This window comes from Enoplosus armatus, chromosome 21 (assembly GCF_043641665.1).
Source record: "Enoplosus armatus isolate fEnoArm2 chromosome 21, fEnoArm2.hap1, whole genome shotgun sequence".
NCBI lineage: Eukaryota > Metazoa > Chordata > Actinopteri > Centrarchiformes > Enoplosidae > Enoplosus > Enoplosus armatus.
Genome location: NC_092200.1, coordinates 14,007,712 through 14,030,062, shown reverse-complemented (window position 1 = coordinate 14,030,062; position 22,351 = coordinate 14,007,712). Strand labels below are relative to the sequence as shown.

General features: G+C 41.6%; 1 protein-coding gene across 1 annotated transcript; it reads right to left on the bottom strand.

The window, feature by feature from the left end:
* Positions 1-1,849: 1,849 nt before the first annotated feature.
* On the bottom strand, positions 1,850-15,962 carry slc22a17 (solute carrier family 22 member 17). The gene is made up of 9 exons (XM_070928132.1): positions 15,486-15,962; positions 10,383-10,486; positions 8,817-8,971; positions 8,170-8,335; positions 7,365-7,489; positions 6,124-6,229; positions 5,687-5,910; positions 4,797-4,908; positions 1,850-4,007 (listed from the first exon to the last, which is right to left on the bottom strand). The coding sequence occupies exons 1-9, from the start codon at positions 15,960-15,962 to the stop codon at positions 3,731-3,733; spliced, it is 1,746 nt and encodes a 581-aa protein (XP_070784233.1). The 3' UTR covers positions 1,850-3,730.
* Positions 15,963-22,351: the final 6,389 nt, after the last annotated feature.

Sequence of the window (22,351 nt, the reverse complement as noted above, 5' to 3'; positions counted from 1 at the left end):
TTGAATAACTTTATCAATCCCAGTGTGACTTACAACATTTTGGGAAATGCACTTGTTCACTTTACGTGGAGTTAGATGAGAAGAATGATACCACTCTCATAGTTGAGTTAAATAAGGCTACAACCAGCAGCTGGTTAGCTTAGTTTAGTATAAACACTGATAACAGGGACAACAGGCTGGCCTGGCTCTTTCCAAAGGTAATCCAAAGTTAACAACCCTACCAGCACCCCTGCACCTCAAAATTCTGATTGATGTCCACAGTTCAGCTCCTCCCATGGCTGGATTACCAACCAGGCAAAGCAGGCAACTGCCCCAAAGCCCCAGACACTCAGGGGTCCCGTGGGGTCCCGAAGGCTCCAGGTTCACTATGTAGCTATTGTTTTGGTAACTGAATTAATTGCCTTATCAAAGCCCCCCTGAGAGTAAGTTTTGTGTGGCCTCTATTATTTCAATATATATAGTGCTTACATGGCATATTTTTCAAGTTAAGTTACAACAAAATGATTACTAACTAATATATACAAAATGCTCAAAGAATGGGAGAAACAGAGGGTCAACAGGGGCCCACAGCTCATCTTGCCCCGGTCCCCCCAAGTGGGTTAATCCAGCCCTGGCTCCCCTTCAAGAACTTTGTGTAGCCCGGAGACCCTCTCTGTTCGTCCATAGGCTGGACACTTTTTTATCAGAGACCCTGAGGATTTGACATCAAAAAGACATTTTTATAGACTTGCTTCTCTGTTGTTTTATTCCTGTACTTTTAGTCAAGTTCAGTATTTGTAGAGTTCAGTATCACACACAATGTTTCAGTGGACTGAAGTTAATAACTGAATTCCTTTCTGATAAACATTCATCAATAGACATGAAGACATGCCCCAGACAGTTTTCTATGTTGTTTGCATTATTGCAACTGACATAAACAAATTATTTGCATATGATTACTCCCTTTAATGTGTTTTGTCTGAAGCTTTGTCGATTTTACACCCTTGTACTGAAACTGAACTTGATTTCAGCCCTATTTCTGACAGTTACAATGGCAAATGAACTTGAACTTGAACTTGATCTTGATGTGCAGTACAGCGGGGTTGATCCTGTCCAGAAGTGTTGAGTAGACAGTAGCTGTTGCCATCCTTCACCGTGACAATGAGGCGTAACCCGACTCTTTTTTCTGCCGGCCGTTGTCTCCTTCCTTTTGTCCTTGAGGACAAAGATAACTCGCTGACATTTACACTAAGTGCCTTTGTTTGATTTGAAGCTTGAGAGGCACATTTGGATCTGTGGGTTAAATAGCAGCACATGCCCTGCCCACATACTGCCTGTCTGATCACTTTGTTTCACTGCTACACTCTTTGTACCTCTAACATGTTCTAATGTTGTGGTTTATGTTTTTAGTATGTTGCTTTTTATGACCATTTTAACTGTAGTGTCTTTGAGTACCCTGAAAAGCGCTCTATAAATAAAATGTATTTTGATGATGATTATTATTACAACTTAAGTTGCAGCAAAGCTTTATTAACACAATTCTCTCCTAAAGGTTACAACAGTACTTTTTTGTATTTGTATTTTAGATCTCTGTATTTACTACAGACAGGTCTCATGTAGATAAACTGACCTGAGTTTTACTCTGGATCAAAATGTCTTACCTGTGTCATCCAAATCTAAAAATAAATCCACCTTAACAAAAAACATCTCTAAAGGGTATAGTCTTTGAAAAAACAAAACTCATCATTTACAACGAAAAAACTGGAAACTATGATTTTTCAGTTGTATTATTCTAATCTGAGCCAGTTACGCTGAAACATGCATGTTTTTGTACAGCTGCAGTAGTTCATTCATTTCAAAAATGCCCACGTTTTGTTTATTCAACCAGTTTTATTTTACATTAAATCAGGCTATAGAGTTAACTGCATCACACTCATCATTGAACAGATCATCAGTGTTGTCAGACATAATATTATTAGTCAAGTTAATCATAGTGATAATAATCATCAGTGTATAAGTGCAACATACAGGGGGGGGGGGACTACCAAAGGCTGACGGAGGGAGAAGCCATCAGCAAAGGTGAGTGTCCTTCATAATTTCTTTAAAGACTCGTCAACGTCAGAGTCCAAATTAAATAACTCCCGCTTCCTCTTAACATCACGCACCCACGGACACTTGAGAAAAAGAATTACCCGAGCACACGAACACACATTAGGTATTTTTTGATGCATTGCATCGTGATTTAACTGCATCAGCCAGCACGCTCAAAATAAAGGAGCTATGAAGACAAGCATCCCTGGTGGGTGGTTGAGGAGTCGGGGGTTAATTTGGAGCTCTGGGGCCCTCTTCAGCTCCCATTCAACCCTCACGGAGCATAGTCATTGGGCCCTTTTTTTCCAGCATCAATACACATTCAGGCAAAATAACACAACATTTAAGTCCTGACAAAAATATATGTGCCTGGTTATACAAGTTCTACTGTTGTTTGTTCATACCCGTCTATTCTCTTACAGCTGAGACTGGTCATCTAGAGAGGTATTGAGTAACTATAAGCTGCAGAGGAAATACAGAAATAACAAGCCCTTCAGTGCTTCCAAACATGCAGGAATGTTGTGACAGTTAACAGTTTCACTGTTATTTGCTCAGAGACATCAGAAAATGGAAAGTTTATTCCATGCTGCGTCATGTCAACCCAATTTAACAATATTTAGCTTAATACCTCTGGATAATTTACTGATTTAATAACAACATAAATAAGACATAAATATTGCTGGCTCCAGGCCAGATTCAGTAACTGGAGTTACACAGTTGAACACCTTTCTTTTTGAAGGCCTCTTTTTGTCTTGTTTTTAGCCTCTGATCCCAATATTTATTTACGTTCATAAAACTGTCCCTTTAATTTGAAGACTTTGGTCAAATTAACCACCATCATCTTAAAAAAAAAAAAAAAAAATGTTTCAAAGTGCTCTGCATTGCTTCTCCACTGCATAGCATACTGTACTGTACAGTTTCCAGCCACAGGGTCTGCTTTAACAAAACTCAGATGCCCCAAGAAGTTAAAGAAACTAGGTCTAGAGTATTTACAAGGCATTAAACACCTCCTTAACTCCGTCAAGTCTTACGACATATGTCAGAAAACTGTGGTCCATCTGCGTATGGAGTGTTTTACCACAAGTGCCACAGGAAAGTATACAAAACTGACTTTGATTTTTTTTACACACCTTTGAGCACTTATTGTGTTGTCGTAACACAGCAAACACGACAAAAAAATGCTCTATGCAGGTTAAGACAAATGCTAGGAATAATTTGCGACTGTTCTCTGGGCTGTCAGTAGCAAGCAGCTAACATCTCTACAACAGACACACTGGAGGACTGCGTGCAGCAGTGTATGCTGGTGTGTCACATGGTGGGGGGCCGCACGCCGTCTGGTATGGAAGATGAAGATGTCACTACGTGTGTGTGTGTGTGTGTGTGTGTGAACGCTGTGTGTCGGATCTGCACACATCTGAATGGCAGGAAATAGAGAACGATGAAGAAAAATGGCAACTCAACCCAACCGCCTGCGTTTGGAATGACTAGAGGATGATATGTTACGAAGCTCTGATCACGTTCATCGCCTGTCCATGATCATCTATGCAGCACTTTTCTTTCCATCTTTAAGTCTCCATATTGCTCTGTCTTTCTCCTCCTCGGCATGAACATGATAGATGCAAATGTTCTGGCTTGCAAAGTGAGTGATTTCAGGGGTCTTTTAGGTCTCTGGGTTGGGCGTGGCCAGCAGCGGCACATTGTCCCTCCTCCTCCTGCCCAGCGGGGGGCGTCTGTACTGCTCCCCGTCGGCCAGCGTCTGGGGCAGCGGCTTCCTCTTGCTCTCAGGCAGCAGCAGGATGGACAGCACGGCCAGCAGGGCCAGAGAGGAGTAGACCACGTGGTGCAGGAAGTAACCGTAGTGGTTCCTCAGGTCCATGAGCGGGGAGCTGAGGCGGCCCACGCAGCCCAGGGCGAGCACTGCGCCGACACCACTGCCCCTATAGACACACACAACTTCAGGTTTTACCGCATACATGCTTAAAAGGAATTGTTTAACATTTTGGGAAATGTGCTTATTTACTTTGATATCACTTCCATGTTGGTCTGTTAAATGTGAAGCTTAGCACAAAGACTGCAAACAGGGTGAAACAGCTAGCCTGGCTCTGTCCGAAGGCAATACAATCTGTATACCAGCACCTCTAAAGCTCAGTAATTAACACATTGTCGTTTGTTTAGTCGAAACCAAATACAAAACCACAGTGTAAAAATGGCAAAGCTAAGCTAGCTGTTTCCCCTGCTTCATATTTGGCGAACAGATATGAGAGTGGTATCTATCTTCTCATCAAACTCTCGGCAGGAAAGCTAATGTGTATTTCCAAAAGTGTCGAACTATTCTTTGTATGAATGAAGGTTAATTTGAGATATCGGGTCAAACAGAGTACTGTAAATGACCTGAAATTCCCTCATCTCGAGGCATTTTATTCTTTCATTTCCAAAAGAAGATAAGCTAAGCTGTCAGTGATCCCAGGTCATCAGGGTTTTTTTAGATGTTAGAAAACTTCTCTTCATTACTAATAGATATTGATGGAAATTTCCTCTCTCCTCCCTCATGATTTACTGCATTTTTCATGTCCTGATTCATTTTGGCAGCTGAGCGGGCTCTTTCTGACAGAAAATAATATTAACACATTCTATATGGGTCACAATTCATATATTTTCACCAGACTAAATGGGGGAAAGACTGCTTTTTAACTTTTTAAAAGACTGAGTCGCTGTGTTTGTGTTACCTGATGATGGTGGGCATGACCTCTGCAGTGAAGAGGATGCAGAGGGAGGCGGTGGCTTGGGAGGAGAAGAGACCCAGCACTGAGAAGACTGTGATGGCTGTCTCACTGAGATCTAAAGGAGGAGGAGGAGGAGGAGGAAGGACAAGCAGCGGTAATTATGGATGACCGTGATGACATTTCTGTTTTTCATGTTCTGATGATCATCATATCATGATGCCCTGTTGATTTGAACTGATTTTGTTTGGAAACACTGAATCAACACTGAATTATCTTTTCCCTGAAGTTCCCCAGACTTCTTTCATTAACAGCAGACACAGAGAGCAGTGAGTGACCTCTGAGAGGAGGTCAGTGCCACTGCCCCTCAGCCTTTGATGCATGATTAAAGCACAGCACCTGACACAGCTTTGACTTTGCTGCCACTGCAGTGTCCTACATTAACTGAATGTCATACTCATTTACAGCCACAAGGGGGAGACTGAGACTGAGGAAACAGTGAAGGTTTCTACATCACGCTGTGGGAAGACAAAAGGCACCTAGTCCGTATTTTTCCATGAACAAAGCTGACCGGTTTGCTTTTCATAATGCATGAAGCACCTGCACAACATGAAGTCAGTGTTGTATAGATGATCTAATATGACCACAAATCTGAGCTTAACATCAAATAAACTAACTTTTACCTCCATTCCAGTCAGGATTTGAGGAAACAAGGCCTTTAATCCTAACACAAGCCTCACATAATGGTTCTCTAACAACAGGGGAGGGGATATCTGGGGAGATGAAGAGGGGGGCTGTTTCCACCTTGTTGGCAAAGACTATTAATGGCTTTCTTTATCGGACTCTAGATTTACTTGGAGAAAACAATGTCCTGCTGCCAAACAAAGCCCGCTTACACTCCATGAGTCCCAGGAGGATCAAAGAGGCCAGGCCCGTCATCGTCATGGAGAGGAGCAGGATGCCACGGCGGCCGCACCTGTCTACAGTCGCCCAGAGCAACAGCCAGGCACCGCCCCCTGCACACACAGACAGTAGGTATGTCCAATAGAAGCTGGGGGCCGTGCCTCTGACGTCACCTCGGAAAGAGCTATAACAGTGACTAATGCCGTGAGAGATGAATCTGAGGGGAGGAAGAGAAAAACAAAGAGTAAGCAGTCGTGTGTTTCCACGTTTTAAATAGAAAAGTGGTTCCAAGTAGAAGACAGTGGAGGAATCATGACGAAATGTGTGACTACAGCTGCCACCAGGCCTGTAAATAAAGTGTAGCGCAAACGGAAAGGAACACAAAACTGCAGCGTTGCTAATTTAATGTCAACAGTGTGGGAGGACTTACGAGGTGAAGCCGAGCACACACATGTTCTTCCAGATGTTCCTGCTGTGGAAGAGCTCAGGGAAGGACAGGTGGGGGTGCGAGGAGGGGGCCGGCTCTGAATCCAGCTCTACAGAAAAAAAAAAAAAAAGGCTTTCTCTTTTTAATTCGCAGCTCAATGATGACCTGACCTGGTTTCTCTTTTAATCAATGGCTCACTGTCAATTTGTTTTATCTGAAGAGTCACACCAGTTAAATCAATGTCGTTACAATTCCTATTGGTCAAATAGAGGTTGTATAACACAGAATACTGTAGCTATACCAGGCTTCATAAAAACAGATTCTACAGTAACACTTTATGTTAACCTCCCAATTTAGCATTTAGCATATTTTATTACATATATTACATTATATTTAGATTTAATATAAGTATATTTATTTATCTATGAATACTTCTCACTCTCTTTGACAAAAGAGCAAAATTAATCCGCTAATGAAGACAATGAGGGAAATCTTGTAAGTGGACTTTTTTTGTCTAATATCTAATATTTCAAGGTCAAGAATGAACCTCCAAGTCTCGTGTCTTTATGAGCTTTAAGCCCCCCTGTGAATGATTTGTTCATGTGTATAAACAGTCTGTAAGGATTCATTTATGTGTAATCATATATTTCTAATTATGATTACAGATGTGTTATACAGTGTTATCAATCATTCATTACTTTGTCTTTGACATTAATAAACACTTATATCTGCATGCAACTACAATATAGCTGTGTGTTAAAAACAATGTATTAAGTGTTAATATACTGCTTACAAATGCTTAATAGGGGGGAAAGACAATGTCAGTCATGGTGGCAGCGATCACTAAAGTAGAGCAAACTTCTCACTTTCTGGGAGACACATCTTCATATAAACTGCTGCAGAGCCCAGTGAATATCCAGCTCAGGTCATTATGATCTATTATAAATCCAGTGTTATGCAGGAACCATGTGTCTTTAATAAATCATGAACTATAATTGAGCATCATTGCCTGCTCTTGGTAGACAGGTACTCATGTTTTGAAATGCACTGCAAAAAATAATCCATAAATAATGCAGGCTTCATAAAATAAACGTCCATTCCACCCGGCAGTGATGCAAAAAAACAAAACTATGCTGCTCTAAATTTGAGGGAGAAAATAAGAACCGATGTCTGCACACACACACACACACACACACACACACACACACACACACACACACACACACACACACACACACACACACCTGTGAAGCTCTCGTCGTCCCTCACATCTCTGTTGGAGTTTCTTCTCTCACTGAAGGAGTTCATGTCTGCAGATCTCTCTGACAGAAGGAGCCAGCGAGGAGACTCTGGAAAAACCCCAGGAATTCTGCAGGAGAGCAAAGACAACACACAAGTCCACTCTTTGATCTCTGCTGACCTTTATCCTGCACCAAAACTATTGAGACGCATTAAGATTGTGTTGCTGTAACCCAGATTTGCTCCTTCAGCATGGAAAATGACCAACACAAAGTAGCAGAATTCTTTACTTCTTAATCCAGCTTCCATTCTTATTAAAAACCTGCAATTCATTGCCACTAATCATACTTAAATCTCTGTTAATTTGCTTTTGAAACTGCAATGACAGCTTATCTTGTAACAGAGGTCTTAGAGGGACCAAAGACCTTAAACAAAGTAGCCCTAATGCATTCTGACATGAGCTAAAAGGCTCAGTGTGACGAGGGGATTGAGATCAATACGATCCAACAAAGCTTTCAGTAAGTCAGTTGGCATCAAGACACTTTATCAAAAGACTATCGGGATCCTTCATTCTCTTGTCCCTGTAGTTTCTCAGAAAAATAAAACATGTGCATACTTGCGCCCGTACACAGATAACACATATCTAAATACGAAAAGAAAATGCTGATGATGATGTCCTAAAAATGGGAATCTAAAACTAAAACAAAAAATGTAATAAAAAACAGAAACACCGGAAGCTTAGAAACAAATAGTCATACATGTGGAAACAAATACACACACACACACACACACACACACACACACACGTACCCGTAACTGAGGAAGAGTGTCAGTGGGGCGGCGCCGGCTCCCAGCAGGCCCCTCCAGGACTGGCAGCCCAGGGCGACGGCCAGCAGCAGCAGCTCTCCGGCTACAGTCATCAGCCCGGCCAGCATGGTCCCCACCAGCCTCAGAGATGGTTCACACAGCTCCAAACCTGACAAACACAACAGAAGCAAATCCATTCCATAAAGAAGCAGACCACAAACTAGGGAGGGAAAAACAACTTAATTTGTTCTACAAACACAGCTGTTGCATAATGAAGAACAAAAACATCCTCCCCATCTCCGTCTTAATGTTACGCTCCTTTTAAAAGGAAAATACCAACAGTCAACTATCAGATTCATTTCTGGTAATGTGGATTATGTGTCTGTCTGTTGGATGTAGTGTTTTTAACCATGCTAGCAGCACGGCTCTAGGGATGTTGCTGTCGATCAGCTGACCACACTAAACTAAGATGGTGAACATGAGAAACATTATGCCTGCCAAGCATCAGCATGTTAGCGTTGACATTAGCATTTAGCATTGCTGTGCAGAGCGTAGTTAGGGTCTCACAGAGCTGCTAGCATTCTGCAAACTTGTTTGATCATTTTACTAAAAATAAACATGGTGTGCCCCTCAAATGTTGGAATACTCACGAGTGATGTACAAAGTGAGGTAGACTCCCCCACTAGCTGCTGCCAAACAGAAACGCATGACGATGAAGATGGAGGGGTACGGAGAGACACACACCAACACCCCAAACACCACCGACAGGGTCAGAGAGGTCAGCAGAGTCTTGGACCTGCCCAACCTGCAGGGGAACAGAGACATGTGCTGAAAACAAATCAACATTTATTGATAGATAACATTTTCTATTCCAAATATTATCACATGCTTAAATATTATAACAGCAAGAGGGCTGAGAACATAAAATTGGACAATGGTCTGCTGTCAATGTAAGAGTTAAGATACAATGGAGAAACTCTTTCAGCATTATAAAGCATTAATGTTGCTGCCACATTCCTATTTTCATGTAATATATAAATAATTCAGCCAAAATGACAAATCAAATAGGATAAAAATGTAAAATGTTTATTGACAAAATCAAACTTAACACAATTTTAAGACCAGATTTTTGTAAAAATGAAGGACCTGCAGACACCATGTTCAAATATGAGATTACCTAAATGTATTAAAGCTTTCAAAAAGAAATGCTGCCATCAGAATGAGACAGAAATACAAAATGCATCTTTGAATCAGCTCAGGTCTGAAGCACAAACCGATCAGTAAATGTGATGATTAGCCAGTTCTCAGCTGCATGTGGTTGCAGCAGTTTCGTTTCCAACCTGCAGATTAGCACTGTTGCCTTTTCTTCTGTGTACATTCTGCATCATCTCCGTCCCCCCCCAAAAAAAAAAACTACACCTTCCCCTGTGTGACTTTCAATCTGACAGCACAGCAGACGTCGGCTGGATCCGTTATGTCAGTTATCTGAGGTGCTTGGAACATGAGGTCCTAAAATCTAGCAAAGTAAAGCTTGCAAATGTTAAAAGGTTTACATTTACATTAACTTTTATGCCATGCATTGTTTATGTATAGTACATTAGTTTATGATACATACGTTTTTCTGTAGCAAACAGTGGCATTTCTGTATTTCTTACAGGCACTCAAGTTCCTTGATACTAAATCTCTCTTCCTTCTGCTGGAGGCCACCATCTATTGACTGATAGGGGAGCTGCTGGCAGGCATAGTAAATCTATAGCCCATTTCATTTTAACCTCAACATCTAAGCTACTTTTTGTGCTTTGCATGTTCATGTCTCTGTGTGTTGTGTGAAGGGTTGTGGGGTAGTGAAACTGCAAAGCAGGACACGAAGAATGAGGAACAAAGAGATTTAACAGCACAGATGTCTGCAGACAGATGGACTGAGTTGTACTGGAACATGTTAACTGTGTGGTGTGTGTGTGTGTGTGTGTGTGTGTGTGTGTGTGTGTGTGTGTGTGTGTGCGCGTGTGTGCGTGTGTGTGTGTGTTGCATAACACAGATTATTCGTGGCAAGCCATGACAAGAAAATCCCAAAGAAACTTTCCAAATTGACACAGTAACCTATTAACAGAACTTCTTTTCTGCAGTCGACTGTCTTAACCAAGTCGGCTGTCTGCCAATACACACGACAGACACTGGTGTGTGTGTGTGTGTCTGTGTGTGTGAGCATGTATTACCTGTCAGCGGCATAGCCCAGGCCGAGACAGCCAGTCAGGACGCCCAGGATGAAACATACCTCCTCCACTGGGACCAGCCAGTACTGACCACACACCAGATCCCACTGAACGGCACAAACACAAGAGGGAGGAAGAGAGATCTGTCACTTATTATCTGGTCAGGGTTAGCACAACAATGTACATGTTCGAGAACAGGTGGGCATCACCACACATTGGGAGCAACAGGAGAAGAGAAGAGATGGAGAGGCTGATAGAAAACACAGAGAAACAACAAATCTTTACGTTTGAGAAAGTATAACCACCAACTGAACGACTTAACTGATGCAAATTTTCTGTCAATCAGCCATACTACCTTTCAGACAAGTTACCCAAAATCAGTATCACCTTTAAATCACCAGTAACAGGTTACACATTAATTGAGATGTTTTATTACCTCTTATCTAGTTTTTATTCGTCCTTCCTTAATACTTCTTTCAACATATAATTGCACGACTTGTCACAGTGGTAAACTCTAAATATAAAGTGTTTTGTAGATAAGATTCACATTATTTTTCCCCTCACATGATGACTGGACCACAAACTGAGTAGTGAATTGGTTCATTGTCAGTAAACTCATGAAGGAAACTGGTGTACAGAGAAGACAGTGGATAACTCACACCTAGTTTACACCTGGCTGTGAAGGCTTCTTCCAGACATGTCCAGTTTTGAAGACAACAAAAAAAAGCGCAGTGCATGCACAGAGTTTGAAATGTGCTGCCTTCTAATCTGCATGTTTTAAAGGCCCCAAGCCAAAATGTATAACTCAGCTCACTGAGTATTCACATTGATCGTTGACTTACCCATGAAGAAATTTGCTTTGGGCAAATGAAATGCCTAAATGATGAATTCAAAAAGGCAGCCCAGCTTTATTTACAATGCATGTTTAAAAAAAAGACTGCAATGCAAATAGAAAATAAAGTTTACAGAGGGAGTGCTCAAATTTTATTCCTCCTTCAAGGCAATCCGTTTCTCGTCCTACTCAGATGTAATAACACTTGTGCGTTTACTGTTTGGTGGGTCATTTCTGCTCATCGATAAATAATTATGTGTCGCAGGTGTAACCAGGCCTGATTACAAAAGTAGATCACAGGCTGAGAGAACGACACAGTATAAAACCTTCGTGATTCATAATACAAACACACACAGCTGTAACCTCATGATATTACTGTGTATGCGCTCGTGAAAGTCAGAAGAAAGTGGGTGTATTACTGCTATTAGTAGTCCTGGCAGCTCCAGCAGCAATAGTAGTAAATAGTAGTAACAGGAGTTTTACACCAGTCATTGCTTATGTTTACTTAGAACATTACAAAACAAATGGCTGTGTGGATGGACATAATAGTGCATCCACATGGAAAGTCAGCACATCTGTAAAAAAAAAAAAAAAAAAGATATCTGCTCTCAGATCTGTGTTTTAATCACATTAAGCCGACCCACTGATTTGCATCAACAGCTGAGCTCTGCTAATGTCGCTGTCTGCTGGCCGCTGAGAGCAAAATTATTTTAATGATCTAGGGAGGGAAAGGCAGAGGGCCGGTGATAAAAAAAAAAAAAAAAGAGAAAAAAAAAGGTCCTTGCATAATTGGCGCCCGTGCGCAGAAACATAAAAGCCTGTCACATAATATCAGCCGTCCTATTGCTGAGACACAGAGCCACAACACTTGCACACTAGCCAGGCAGCATAGCAACCCATAGTGCTCATACGGGTGGAATGCTTTGGACAACAGCAGGAGAATGCACACAAACCAGTTTGTAAAAGTTCCCAGACTGGTTTTGGGAATGAGGCTCAGGCACTTATCAGGTATGTGCCTTTGGGAAGGACTGAAACCTGCAACCACTCCCCCCTTTTACACGTCTGACTCCAGATCATTTCATTAAGATATATATAGTTTTTCATTGCGATATATATAAATATATACACATATATACATATATACACATATATATACATATACATACATACATATATATATATATATACATACATACATTTACAGATGCCCCCAGATCCCTGTCCTCCTCTTGATCTGTAAATGTATTGCAAAAATCAATTGAGCAGCTGTTTATATGGAATGTTGGTTTTTGGCTAATCTAGCAAATTAAAAATTATCTAACAACATGCTTATTATATTGATACAAAAACAATAAAAAAATGAAACACTGCCATAAAGCAGTCCAGCTTGTTGACATATATAAGATATAGACATATGAAGGCATAGCCACTACTGTATAAATGCTATGACTACATTTTTGAGGGTTGACAAATTCATCTCATGGTACATTATCGTCATGCTGCCCAACCCTAATGACGACAGGAAGAAAAAGTAACAAGCCCGTTGCTGTCTGTGCATCAGCCAATAGATCCACAGCACAGAGATGCTGAGTGGAGTTTGCTTACAGTGAAGTGACACAGTATTTATTGATCAGTGACCGAGGCAAAGCTGCCCGGAGGCCTTCCTGCTTCCTGTTTGCCAGACTGCCAGCCCACCAAAGCAAAACAGAACTGGAGTAACACATCGTCGTCGTCGTCGTCGTCGTCGTCGTCGTCGTCGTCACGGACAGCAAAAAATACTTTCTGAGCCAAAATATGTCGGAGTCTCTTTGTCTGTCCGTGTCACTCTCAGTGTGTAAAATGAGAGATGGAGGAGACTATACACGCCTGCTATTTTCTGTGTGTCTACACCTGCTAAATGCTTCCCTTGGCAGCGTTTATGTATCCTCAGCTCGCTGCAGTGGTGTGGATGGATTACTGGTGAAACTGCCCTAATACCACAGACTGGAGGGCTGGGTGTGGTTCCCACGTTGGTAGGCAGAGAAATGAAAACAGACACACAGGCCACAGAGCGACCAGCCTGAGTGGAAAACTGTGAGCAGCTGGCTAGGCTCTGTTAAAAGACATTAACAAGAGTGATTCAACGTCTTTACTATGAATTCCAGCTCTGAGAAGGAAATGCAAGTCAAAATGTCAAGTCCAGCACAAGCAGCGTACAGAGTGACACGTTAATGCGCCAACACAGCATTTGTCTGCTGAATTTATCACATTGGCTGCCTGTTATCACAGTTCAAACACATGTAGGAAATGCTGGTTGCTTTCATTAACATGAACATGACAGAGCCAGGAGTAGCTTTTTCTCACAGCTAGAAATGCAAGGCCTAAATCTGTAATTTCACTGAGAAACACAAGCTGAACACTGGCAACCTGAATAGATTATTTTCCTCTTGTCTGGTGTAATCCTCTAGGAACATTGATTGTGTCATTATGAGCATTACAGGAAACGAAACCACCTGAAATTGTTGATACAGGGTTATTTTTCCAACCTGTCAATATTCCTGGTGTTTCTTTAGGAGACACAAAAAGGCAACGCAATAGTCATTGTAACAAAAAACACAGTGATCAAGGCAAGAAGTAAGCTACAGTTAGACGGTTAGTGATGCAAAGTTGTGGCCAGGATTCAAATCCTCAGAGCAGGAAGGCAAATGATGAAGTTCCCTAATCCCTGCTTTGTAAACAGTTACTGAGGTACCCATGAGCAAGGTATTTCAAAAAAAGGGACCATTCCTATGTTACTGTCAATCATATTCCAAAGCCTAACTTTTAAGCTTTTGTACCTGGGTGTCCATTCATTTTAGTACTCTCTCTTTCTCTCTCAGTGGTAATCTGTTTAGGGTTTTTCTTCTTCAGTGACGCATTCAAGGAAACTCTAACCTCTGACATTTCAGACATGTCTCGGCCATCTCTGAAATCTCTCTAATGTGACCCTCTCAGGTCGACACAGTGACGTAGGTTAAAACACACATTTCTGAATGAGTCACTGAGCTGGCTTCACAACCCCCTTCTCATGGTTGAATAGAAATCTAACGAACAACTTAAAAAAAACAGAGTACTGCAGGACTCACGATGGACAGTTTAAAAAAAAAAGGTATAATAATTGATGCAGCAGACCCAGCGGTATTGTCAAAACCTTGTGCCTACATTAACCACAATGCAACTCAACTGTAGACAGTTTGGTATGAGATTCGGATGTGTTAATGTATTAGCAGCTAATGCAGCCTCGAGCCTTTAAAGCAGAGATGATTGGTGGGCTGCAGAGGTCTGCTAAGCTCACTTCTTTCTAACTCCACTTTTTTCATTTTCAGCTTTGTAGTCTTCAGACTGAACCGGGCTCGAGGCAATTCATCAGACTTCACGCAGCTCCCTCTGGAGCCACAAAGGCTTTATACAACTTTTTTTTCACATATGCAGTAGTACTCCCCAAGACCTGTAAACAGACTTTGATGTGTAAAAATGGTGCAGTTCCTTTTCTGAATGTGTCAATGTGCATCACCCTACCTGCCTTCACAACCCTCCACCCAACCATGGTGGAATAAACTACAACAGAACTTTGTTTTTCTATGTAGTGTACTAATTCTTAGCAGTGGTGTGTATGGAACAACAGCATCAGCCTGTACTGGGATTAACCTCTGACATCAGCCTCATATGAATACCTCACATGCGGGTACAACACACATCAAACAGAAGATTTGTGTATGGTATCAGGTATCAGGGATAACCATAACAAAACTTAAATTTAAAATAATTGCAAAACAAACCAGCAAGATCCAGGGCTCTATGAGCTTTTTGCATTATGTAAAAAAATGTATGAAAACCACTGACTGCCTGGGTTACAGTATACTTTGGAAAATGATAACATAGTAATTGAACATAAAAGCCATTTAAAGTTAATGGGATGACACATGAAAAAACACTGGTTTGTCCTTTAAAGTTTGAAAAGGAGCTGCTCAGTAACCACCAGGGGAGGACTTTTTGTCCCACTCATAGGTACAAATATGTGCAGCTGTATTAAAGTTTAGCAGGGATTGCAAAAAGGGAGGCTGCATGCTCAGCAAGACCCTCCTGTGGGTAAATACAGGATGAAAAAAGAGAAAAAGAAACAAACTCATCAGCATTTTAAGACCCTAAATCCATACATAAACAAATAAGGTGGCCTTCCCACAGAAAGCCGAAACAATGAACTAGGACAGGACCATAATTAGAGAGCTCAGGAGGATCCCAAGCCAGAGATTTACCTCAGTGACGATATTGTTCCGCAGCCCTTCTGTGACGTTGTAGTCCCAGCCGGCCACGCAGTCCACCACAGCTGTCTGGCTGCCGTTGACGTACTGCTTACACTGGGACAGGCCCCCATTGTCCCCGGGCCTATCCCCCTTTCTCCAGGGCAGGGAGGCGTTCAGCAGCTCAGGCGATGGCAAGGGCCCCGGTAGGTGGCAGTGGTGGGGCGGGGAGAGGGTGATGAGGGGGTCGGAGGAGAGCAGGAAGGCCAGGAAGAGGTTGGGCAGGATGGAGAGAGCAATCAGCACCCTCTGTTTCTTCCTGCCCAGAGCCATCACCATCACCTCACCCGTGGGAGGCAGCGAAGGCGGGGCAGGGAGGGAGGAGGAGGATGGGGCTGGGGAGGAGGGCACCGGGGAGGAGGGAAGGGATGGAGGGGGAGCAGGGCACGGGGAAGGGGAGACCAGCGGGGGAGAGTCTGGGGATGTCATCATGGGGGGGGGGGTTAAAGGTGGAGGTGGTTGGTTCCCAAGCAGAGGAAAAGAGACGTGGAGCTCTGTGGAAGAAAATAATTACACAGCATTATTTCATAGTAAAAACGCCCAGTGCAGCACTGAGGTTAAATAATAACCCACTAACTGCCTCAAAGGGGTACTCCAGTAATTCAGTACTACACCTCCATAAAGTAGGAGGACTCACAATAGACATATTTTTAATATAATGTATGATCCTACATTTCCCCTAATGCAACTGGACTGTGTCTTTCACCACTACACCTTCAATGAAACATCTATGATGTTGCTGCATTTAGACATTCGATTTTTACATCTAGTTAGCTGATGCTGTGCAGTGCTGCTGGACCACATGTTGTCTGTAATTTGAAGAGAGACACTAATGTGAAAGTTCACAGCGTTTTGAGGGGACACACTGGGTCATTTCACACTGAGACCACATTATTTTGAATACTGAGCAATAATCTGTCGAGAAATTCCTAATGAATTAAAGAACGCTGTACCATACAGGAGCAGATTATTTACATAATCTAATTCTGTCCGTCCACACCAAACTGGAACAGAAGAGTTCTGTTGAAGTGAGGCAACTCTGAGAGTAAATTTAGTACAGGGATTATCATACCTGAACACTTCAGAATGGATCCACTATAAAATGTGACCCAATTCAGACTAGAGAAGGAGAGCCGAAATGATTAGTCAATTAATAGCTAGCCAAGCGACAGAAAATAATTATAATTTAGGTAATTTTTCAAGCAAAAATAAACATTCCCTGGTTTTCGCCTCTCTAATGTGAGGATTTGCTGCTTTTCTTTGCCTTATGTGAGAGTGAAGGGAACATCTTTGAGTTTTGAAATGTTGTTCAGACAAATCAAGCAATGTGATGACATCCTCTTGGGCTTTAGGAAATTGTAATGGGCATTTGTCACTGTTTTGGGATATTTTATGACCAAACAATTAATCGATAAAAATCATCAAAATAATTATTGCTAGTTGAAGCCCTAACTCATACCTTTTAAATACTGTCTATAAAACACTAGCTATTTGGTTATACGCCTAACACAAAGCTTTGTAGGTGTTGTCATGTCAAAACCCCACCATACAAGTTGCTATCATTAGCTCCCAAATTCACCAGAAGAGAAGAGACTCAGTGAGGATTTTTGTTGACATATATGACTCAACTGACTCAAAAGTACAGATGTCAGTGTCCCTTATGGGTGCATGGGGAGGCAGATAAAAAGCATAAATACCACTGGTTTTAACTCGCATGAGGGCAGATGGGCACAAAAACAACCTGAAGTAAAAAAAAAAAAAAAAGAAAAAGGTGTAATGATGAGTCTTTTCAGAGAGGAGGGAGCCCTTCCCTCTCTGCATTACAGGCTGCTCTCTGTGTGTCCCCAGCTGAGGGCTGGAATGTGAACAGCCTGTGCTTTCCTCAGCAGCCTCCTCTGTCGGTGCACATGGTGCTCCTCCAGCAGCCAGTGTTGCCGTGTTTTCCTCGCACAGGGCCAGGAAGTCTCGCACAAAAAAAAAAAAGGAATCCCACCGGGTTACATAAGAGCCTTTACACGAGGGGGAAAGGACGTGGAGGGAATGCAACACACAGGGGCCGGCTGGCCTCTGTGGAAGTGCTAACACACTTAAAGAAAAGGAGAGAGCAGCAGTGTGAGGAGAATAATATTACAATGTAGAGGCGGGGGGGGGGTAAAGCAGCTGGGCCAGGCGAGTCGTACCGGGCTGACAAGACTAACACCTGCCCCGGCAGACTGGCCAAACACACAGCTCTCATAACACCGTCAGCCAGGCGTCAAAACCAGATGTTTACTGTTACTTACCCCTTTTTAAATGTTGTTGAGTGTGAGCCAAATCCCTACTGCCCGTTGTCTCTTCCAAACATCCAAAACATTACAACAGTTCTTTCACCGCATTCATCGTATCTCCTCTGCGCCGAGATGCCAGTCTGTTTTGTCGGTCACATGAGAAGACATTTCTGTCCCGGAGAAGTGTTGTAAGCCTCCGATAAACACCAGCGCTCCCTTTGACACAAGCAAGGACACTGGACTCCTGTCAGTCCTGAGCACGGCTAACCCTCCGCCGCCGCCGCCACACCGGGGATGCTAGACTCGTCTCCCCTACCGTCGCTGGTTTTTAACGCTATTGTTTAGTCCAAGTTTCTGCCTGCCGACATTACAGAAAATAATTAAATAAGGCATGTGCGTGTCCGACACCATCTTAAAGGGAAACGCGTCGTCAGTCAGCAGGTCACGGACAAAGAGCGGGTGGAAAACTGCATTGGGAAAAGCCTGTTTATAAGGGCGAGCAGCTCCGCCGGCGGCGACACACTTCGTGAACACTCGGCTAAAACCGTCAGAGCGACGTCCCATCGCCTCACTGCCGTCAAAGATCGTGTATAATGACACGGTGAATCACTCAATAATAAATGCCCCCTTGACTGATTTATTGATATTTATTTATTGACTGTTTATTGACCTACATTGATCATTGTAATTTATCATATTGCCTATATTATCGTGGAAAATGACAGTTGATTTGAAGCATGACATTGGATAAAAACACTAAAAGTTAATATGACTTTTAGGCTCCCCAAATTATGAAAACAACACAAGCTCCTGGGAAAGTTGTGACATGCAGATTTCATTATTGTCGGTATTATTCATGATACAAATAGTACATTTTTACCAAAATACTTTGTACATTCACCTGTCTTTCCTCCTTCTATTTCCATGAATGAATAGTCATCACATGTGTTTATAAAAAACAATATTAGATTCCAAGTTTGTCACGTCATCTCATAAGCTGTTCCAAATTTTGTCCCGAACATACATCATTGTATTATTGTCCCTTGGTGTATTCCTGTTATGCATTATTGGATATAAAGATTATTATTTGATTGGTAATATAAATCTGTTCCAAATGATTAAATCTAGATTATTTAAATTGCATTTCTCTAGTGAAGACGTATAGGAGGAGGAAGAGGATAACCGAGAGCCCAGCAGGCTCACATTGTGTAAGACTCCTGCTATAGCTTGATGTGCACTTGTTGATATGTTAATTCTTCACATGTAGTTTTAAGGTTTGCACACTTTTTGTGTTGCTCGAGCATTTTTTTTTTTTGAAGAGTTTTTCATAAGAAACCTTAAACCTTAGTATCAATGTGAATCAGGAGCTATGGCCATTTTTATTTGTGTATTTCATTTTAGTTTTGTTGGAAGGTAGGGGTGGCTGGGACAAGGTTTAGAAAGAATAATTTATTATAATAGTTTATTTCATATGAGAGTACTTGGTCAGTGTGGCTGTAGTATGAAAAACTCAAATGTATGTATGATGAGCTAAATTAGATATTTTTCAGTTTCTGTTATTATAATTTTAATGACTAAACCAGCTCAAAAGACAGAACCAGTCTTGAGGAAACTAAAATGAGCTCAGAAAGAGAAAGACTTTGCAGTGATACTGTAGCTCACGCCTATTTACAGTTACAAACTGAAATGTTGCGCTTGTCCAAGAATATACAGCCAACACAGTGAGGGTATTTGGACAGCAGAAGGAGTACACAGAATCAGTGGTAGAGTGAGACATCTGTTCTTTGTCTGCTATCTCTACAGAAGGCCTATACGGACTTCTATGCCGCATGGTGGAGCCATAAATCACAGGCCACCACAAGACAAGAGACAGGTCTGATGCACTGTGCCCCCGTGGTCCAGGCTGATGTGGGCTTGTTTCTTCCTCATGAATGTGAACGCTCAGCATGTCAGTATTATAAGAAATGTTACATATTGTCTGCTGGGAAAACATCACTGTTCCCTCATTTACACCCAGTCATATGTATTACTCTTCCATTGTACTGCAGCTAAATCAAGCTGTATTGTAGATGCCCTCACATTGTCTCTCTGAGGCAGGAAATCAAAGAAGTATTTCATTTAATCCGTTCATCATGATTTAGTACGTTGATAAGGCTTGCCGGGACCATCACCACTAATTCTGCTCCATTTTCCACCTTGTTTACAGGAAAATAGTGAAAGACTATGGAAAAGACTATAGGGGCTTTATGCACCATCTTTTTTAGTCATTATTTAATTTTTTGGTCATTTTTTTATGGGTAACCTGGAAAGAAAACCAGAGAAGAAAGATGACACACTTTTCTGCTTTCCTCTGTTATTGAGTTAATAATACACCCAAAAAGACAAGACCAGTGGTTTTAGCTCAACATGCTAAGCTAAACTTGATGGCGCTAACACATTGTGTTCCCCTGGTGTTGCAGCAGCCAATAGTGGAAGGCTTTGGCTCCACCAGGACAACATACACACACATTGCTGTAAATGTGAGTGTTGTTAGTCATCGAGCGTCTAACCCTTAGGAGTCTTTTACACAGTCACAGAGCATGACTGTGCTCTTTCATTCTGATGATGGAGGCAACACTGTCATTTATTTTAATAGAAAATCACCATGACATCCTGTATTTCATGTTATTGTCTCCGGCCATGACAGTGTGTTTGTGTCACCCACACGGCATGACTATAATGGCTGCCACTTCCCCCTCTAAACACCCAGATAGCATCTATATATCACTGATAAGGAACATTTGTGGTAAGTGATCTATTGCTATCAGAACGTTGGATTCTTAAAATTACTACCTGCTTTAAAAAAAAGTGCCATGCTTTTAAGCAGATGAATCACCCTCAATTAATCATGAAAAGCACTTTACACTACTGCAGACCCTCTATTACTGCAGGACTCTTTCTTATTGATTATCTTGGTGGTGTCACTGGAAAGTTTTTAGAAGGTGTGGTGGGAACCTGAAGCTAAGAAAGTAAGTAACTGGAGGAGTGCGGAAGTGCTGAAACAGAGGTAAAAAGTTCCCGCATTTGGACAAAATCTTGTGCTGTTTGTATGTTGATATGTTAAATATTATTCAAAGTATTCTCAAGTCCAACAAAATTCCTGCCATAAATATACCATACAGACACCAAATACATTAAAAGAGGAGCTATAAGATTGGAGCTGCTTCAGCGAGCTTGTGGTCGGGGTACATATAGTCTGCTGCTGTTGAGTAACTCGGTAGGATAGGTGAAATACAGTCTTTCTTCACTCTGTGGAGATGTTGCAGTCCTGGGACCACAGATTGCCCCACACGACGCTGCGGGACATTTCAACAGACACGGTCACACAAGAAGTCATTATGTGCTGCTCAATACAGCGCAGGCTGCAAGTAGCCTGTGTTACACTTTCACTCCCCTTTGTAAATTAGTTCATCACCAAAATGACACAAAGCTTGTATAAATATGGGGGATAAAGTCTATGTTTGTGGATTATATCATGATACAGTTGATTAAAATTTGAGCATTGTCAACAGCATTACCTGTCTTAGTTTGATTGCACATTTTTTATGACTTCTGTTTTATTGATTTTGCCTTTTATTAACAATAAAGTCGACATAAGCAAGGTTCTGCCCAGTCCTATACATTGTATTTATACAATACACAAACATACGATACCATAGATCAACTGCGGATATGTATTTTCTGCTAACATACAGTATGTCAAATATTTGCCTGATCTTCCTACTGTATTTTAATACTGCTATGTATCCAGTTTGATGCAGCAGATTTGGGGTCCCCTAATACAGAAACTTTTCAGTCTTTTTGTGCGAGCAGAGTGCCGTATTTTCTGATGCTTTCGAGCCGTCCTTCGCCCTGTGCTTGTAGCTTGTAATATTACAAGCTACTGATTATCTGTGCAGAACTGTATTAAAATCTAATGAAACTGGATGGGATTAGTTGTAGTTCCTGTTGGATTAATTCAACTGCACAGTTAAAAGTGTGTGTGCGTGCAGATGAAAGTGGTGTTCCGTTTAATGGGTTGTAAAATTGCACACTAACGTCATTTTACAACACAGCTCTAAAATGATGTTAATACCACATTCGGTTGCTTTTATGTGTGTAGTAAATTCAGCAAGTGTTGAGTTTTAGTCTGTAACTATAATGATAATGATGTTTTCATTATGTAAAAAAGTATAATATTTGTATAAAAGAGAAGAGAACATCTGTATCCATGTTGCCTCATTTGGTCTTTGTTGCCATAGCAGCAATAAAATAAAGCTAGGATCAGGTCCCGAGAAGACTTTTTTAACTTGTAACATTTTTAACATTATAGTCAACCAAGAAACTAGACATGGAAAGGGAACTGAGTGTGTGCTTTCTTTATTTTGAATATCATACCAAGAGTGATACGTCATGTGATCCTTGATCTTGGGAACCAGATGTAAAGGAATCCCATGCTGTTTTTGGTTATCTAATAGTGTTGAAAATATTTTACCAAATGTTGCAACTCTTGTTTTGGGCAAAGTGTTTAAAAAA

What these genes read in the sequence shown, in the direction of transcription:
- slc22a17 (XM_070928132.1), bottom strand. Translation starts at nt 15,962, where the DNA reads ATGATGACATCCCCAGACTCTCCCCCGCTGGTCTCCCCTTCCCCGTGC. An exon ending in GGAACAATATCGTCACTGAG is followed by an intron (nt 10,487 to 15,485) that starts GTAAATCTCTGG and finishes TGTGCCGTTCAG; the next exon opens with TGGGATCTGGTGTGTGGTCA. An exon ending in GTCATGCCCACCATCATCAG is followed by an intron (nt 4,008 to 4,796) that starts GTAACACAAACA and finishes GTGTGTCTATAG; the next exon opens with GGGCAGTGGTGTCGGCGCAG.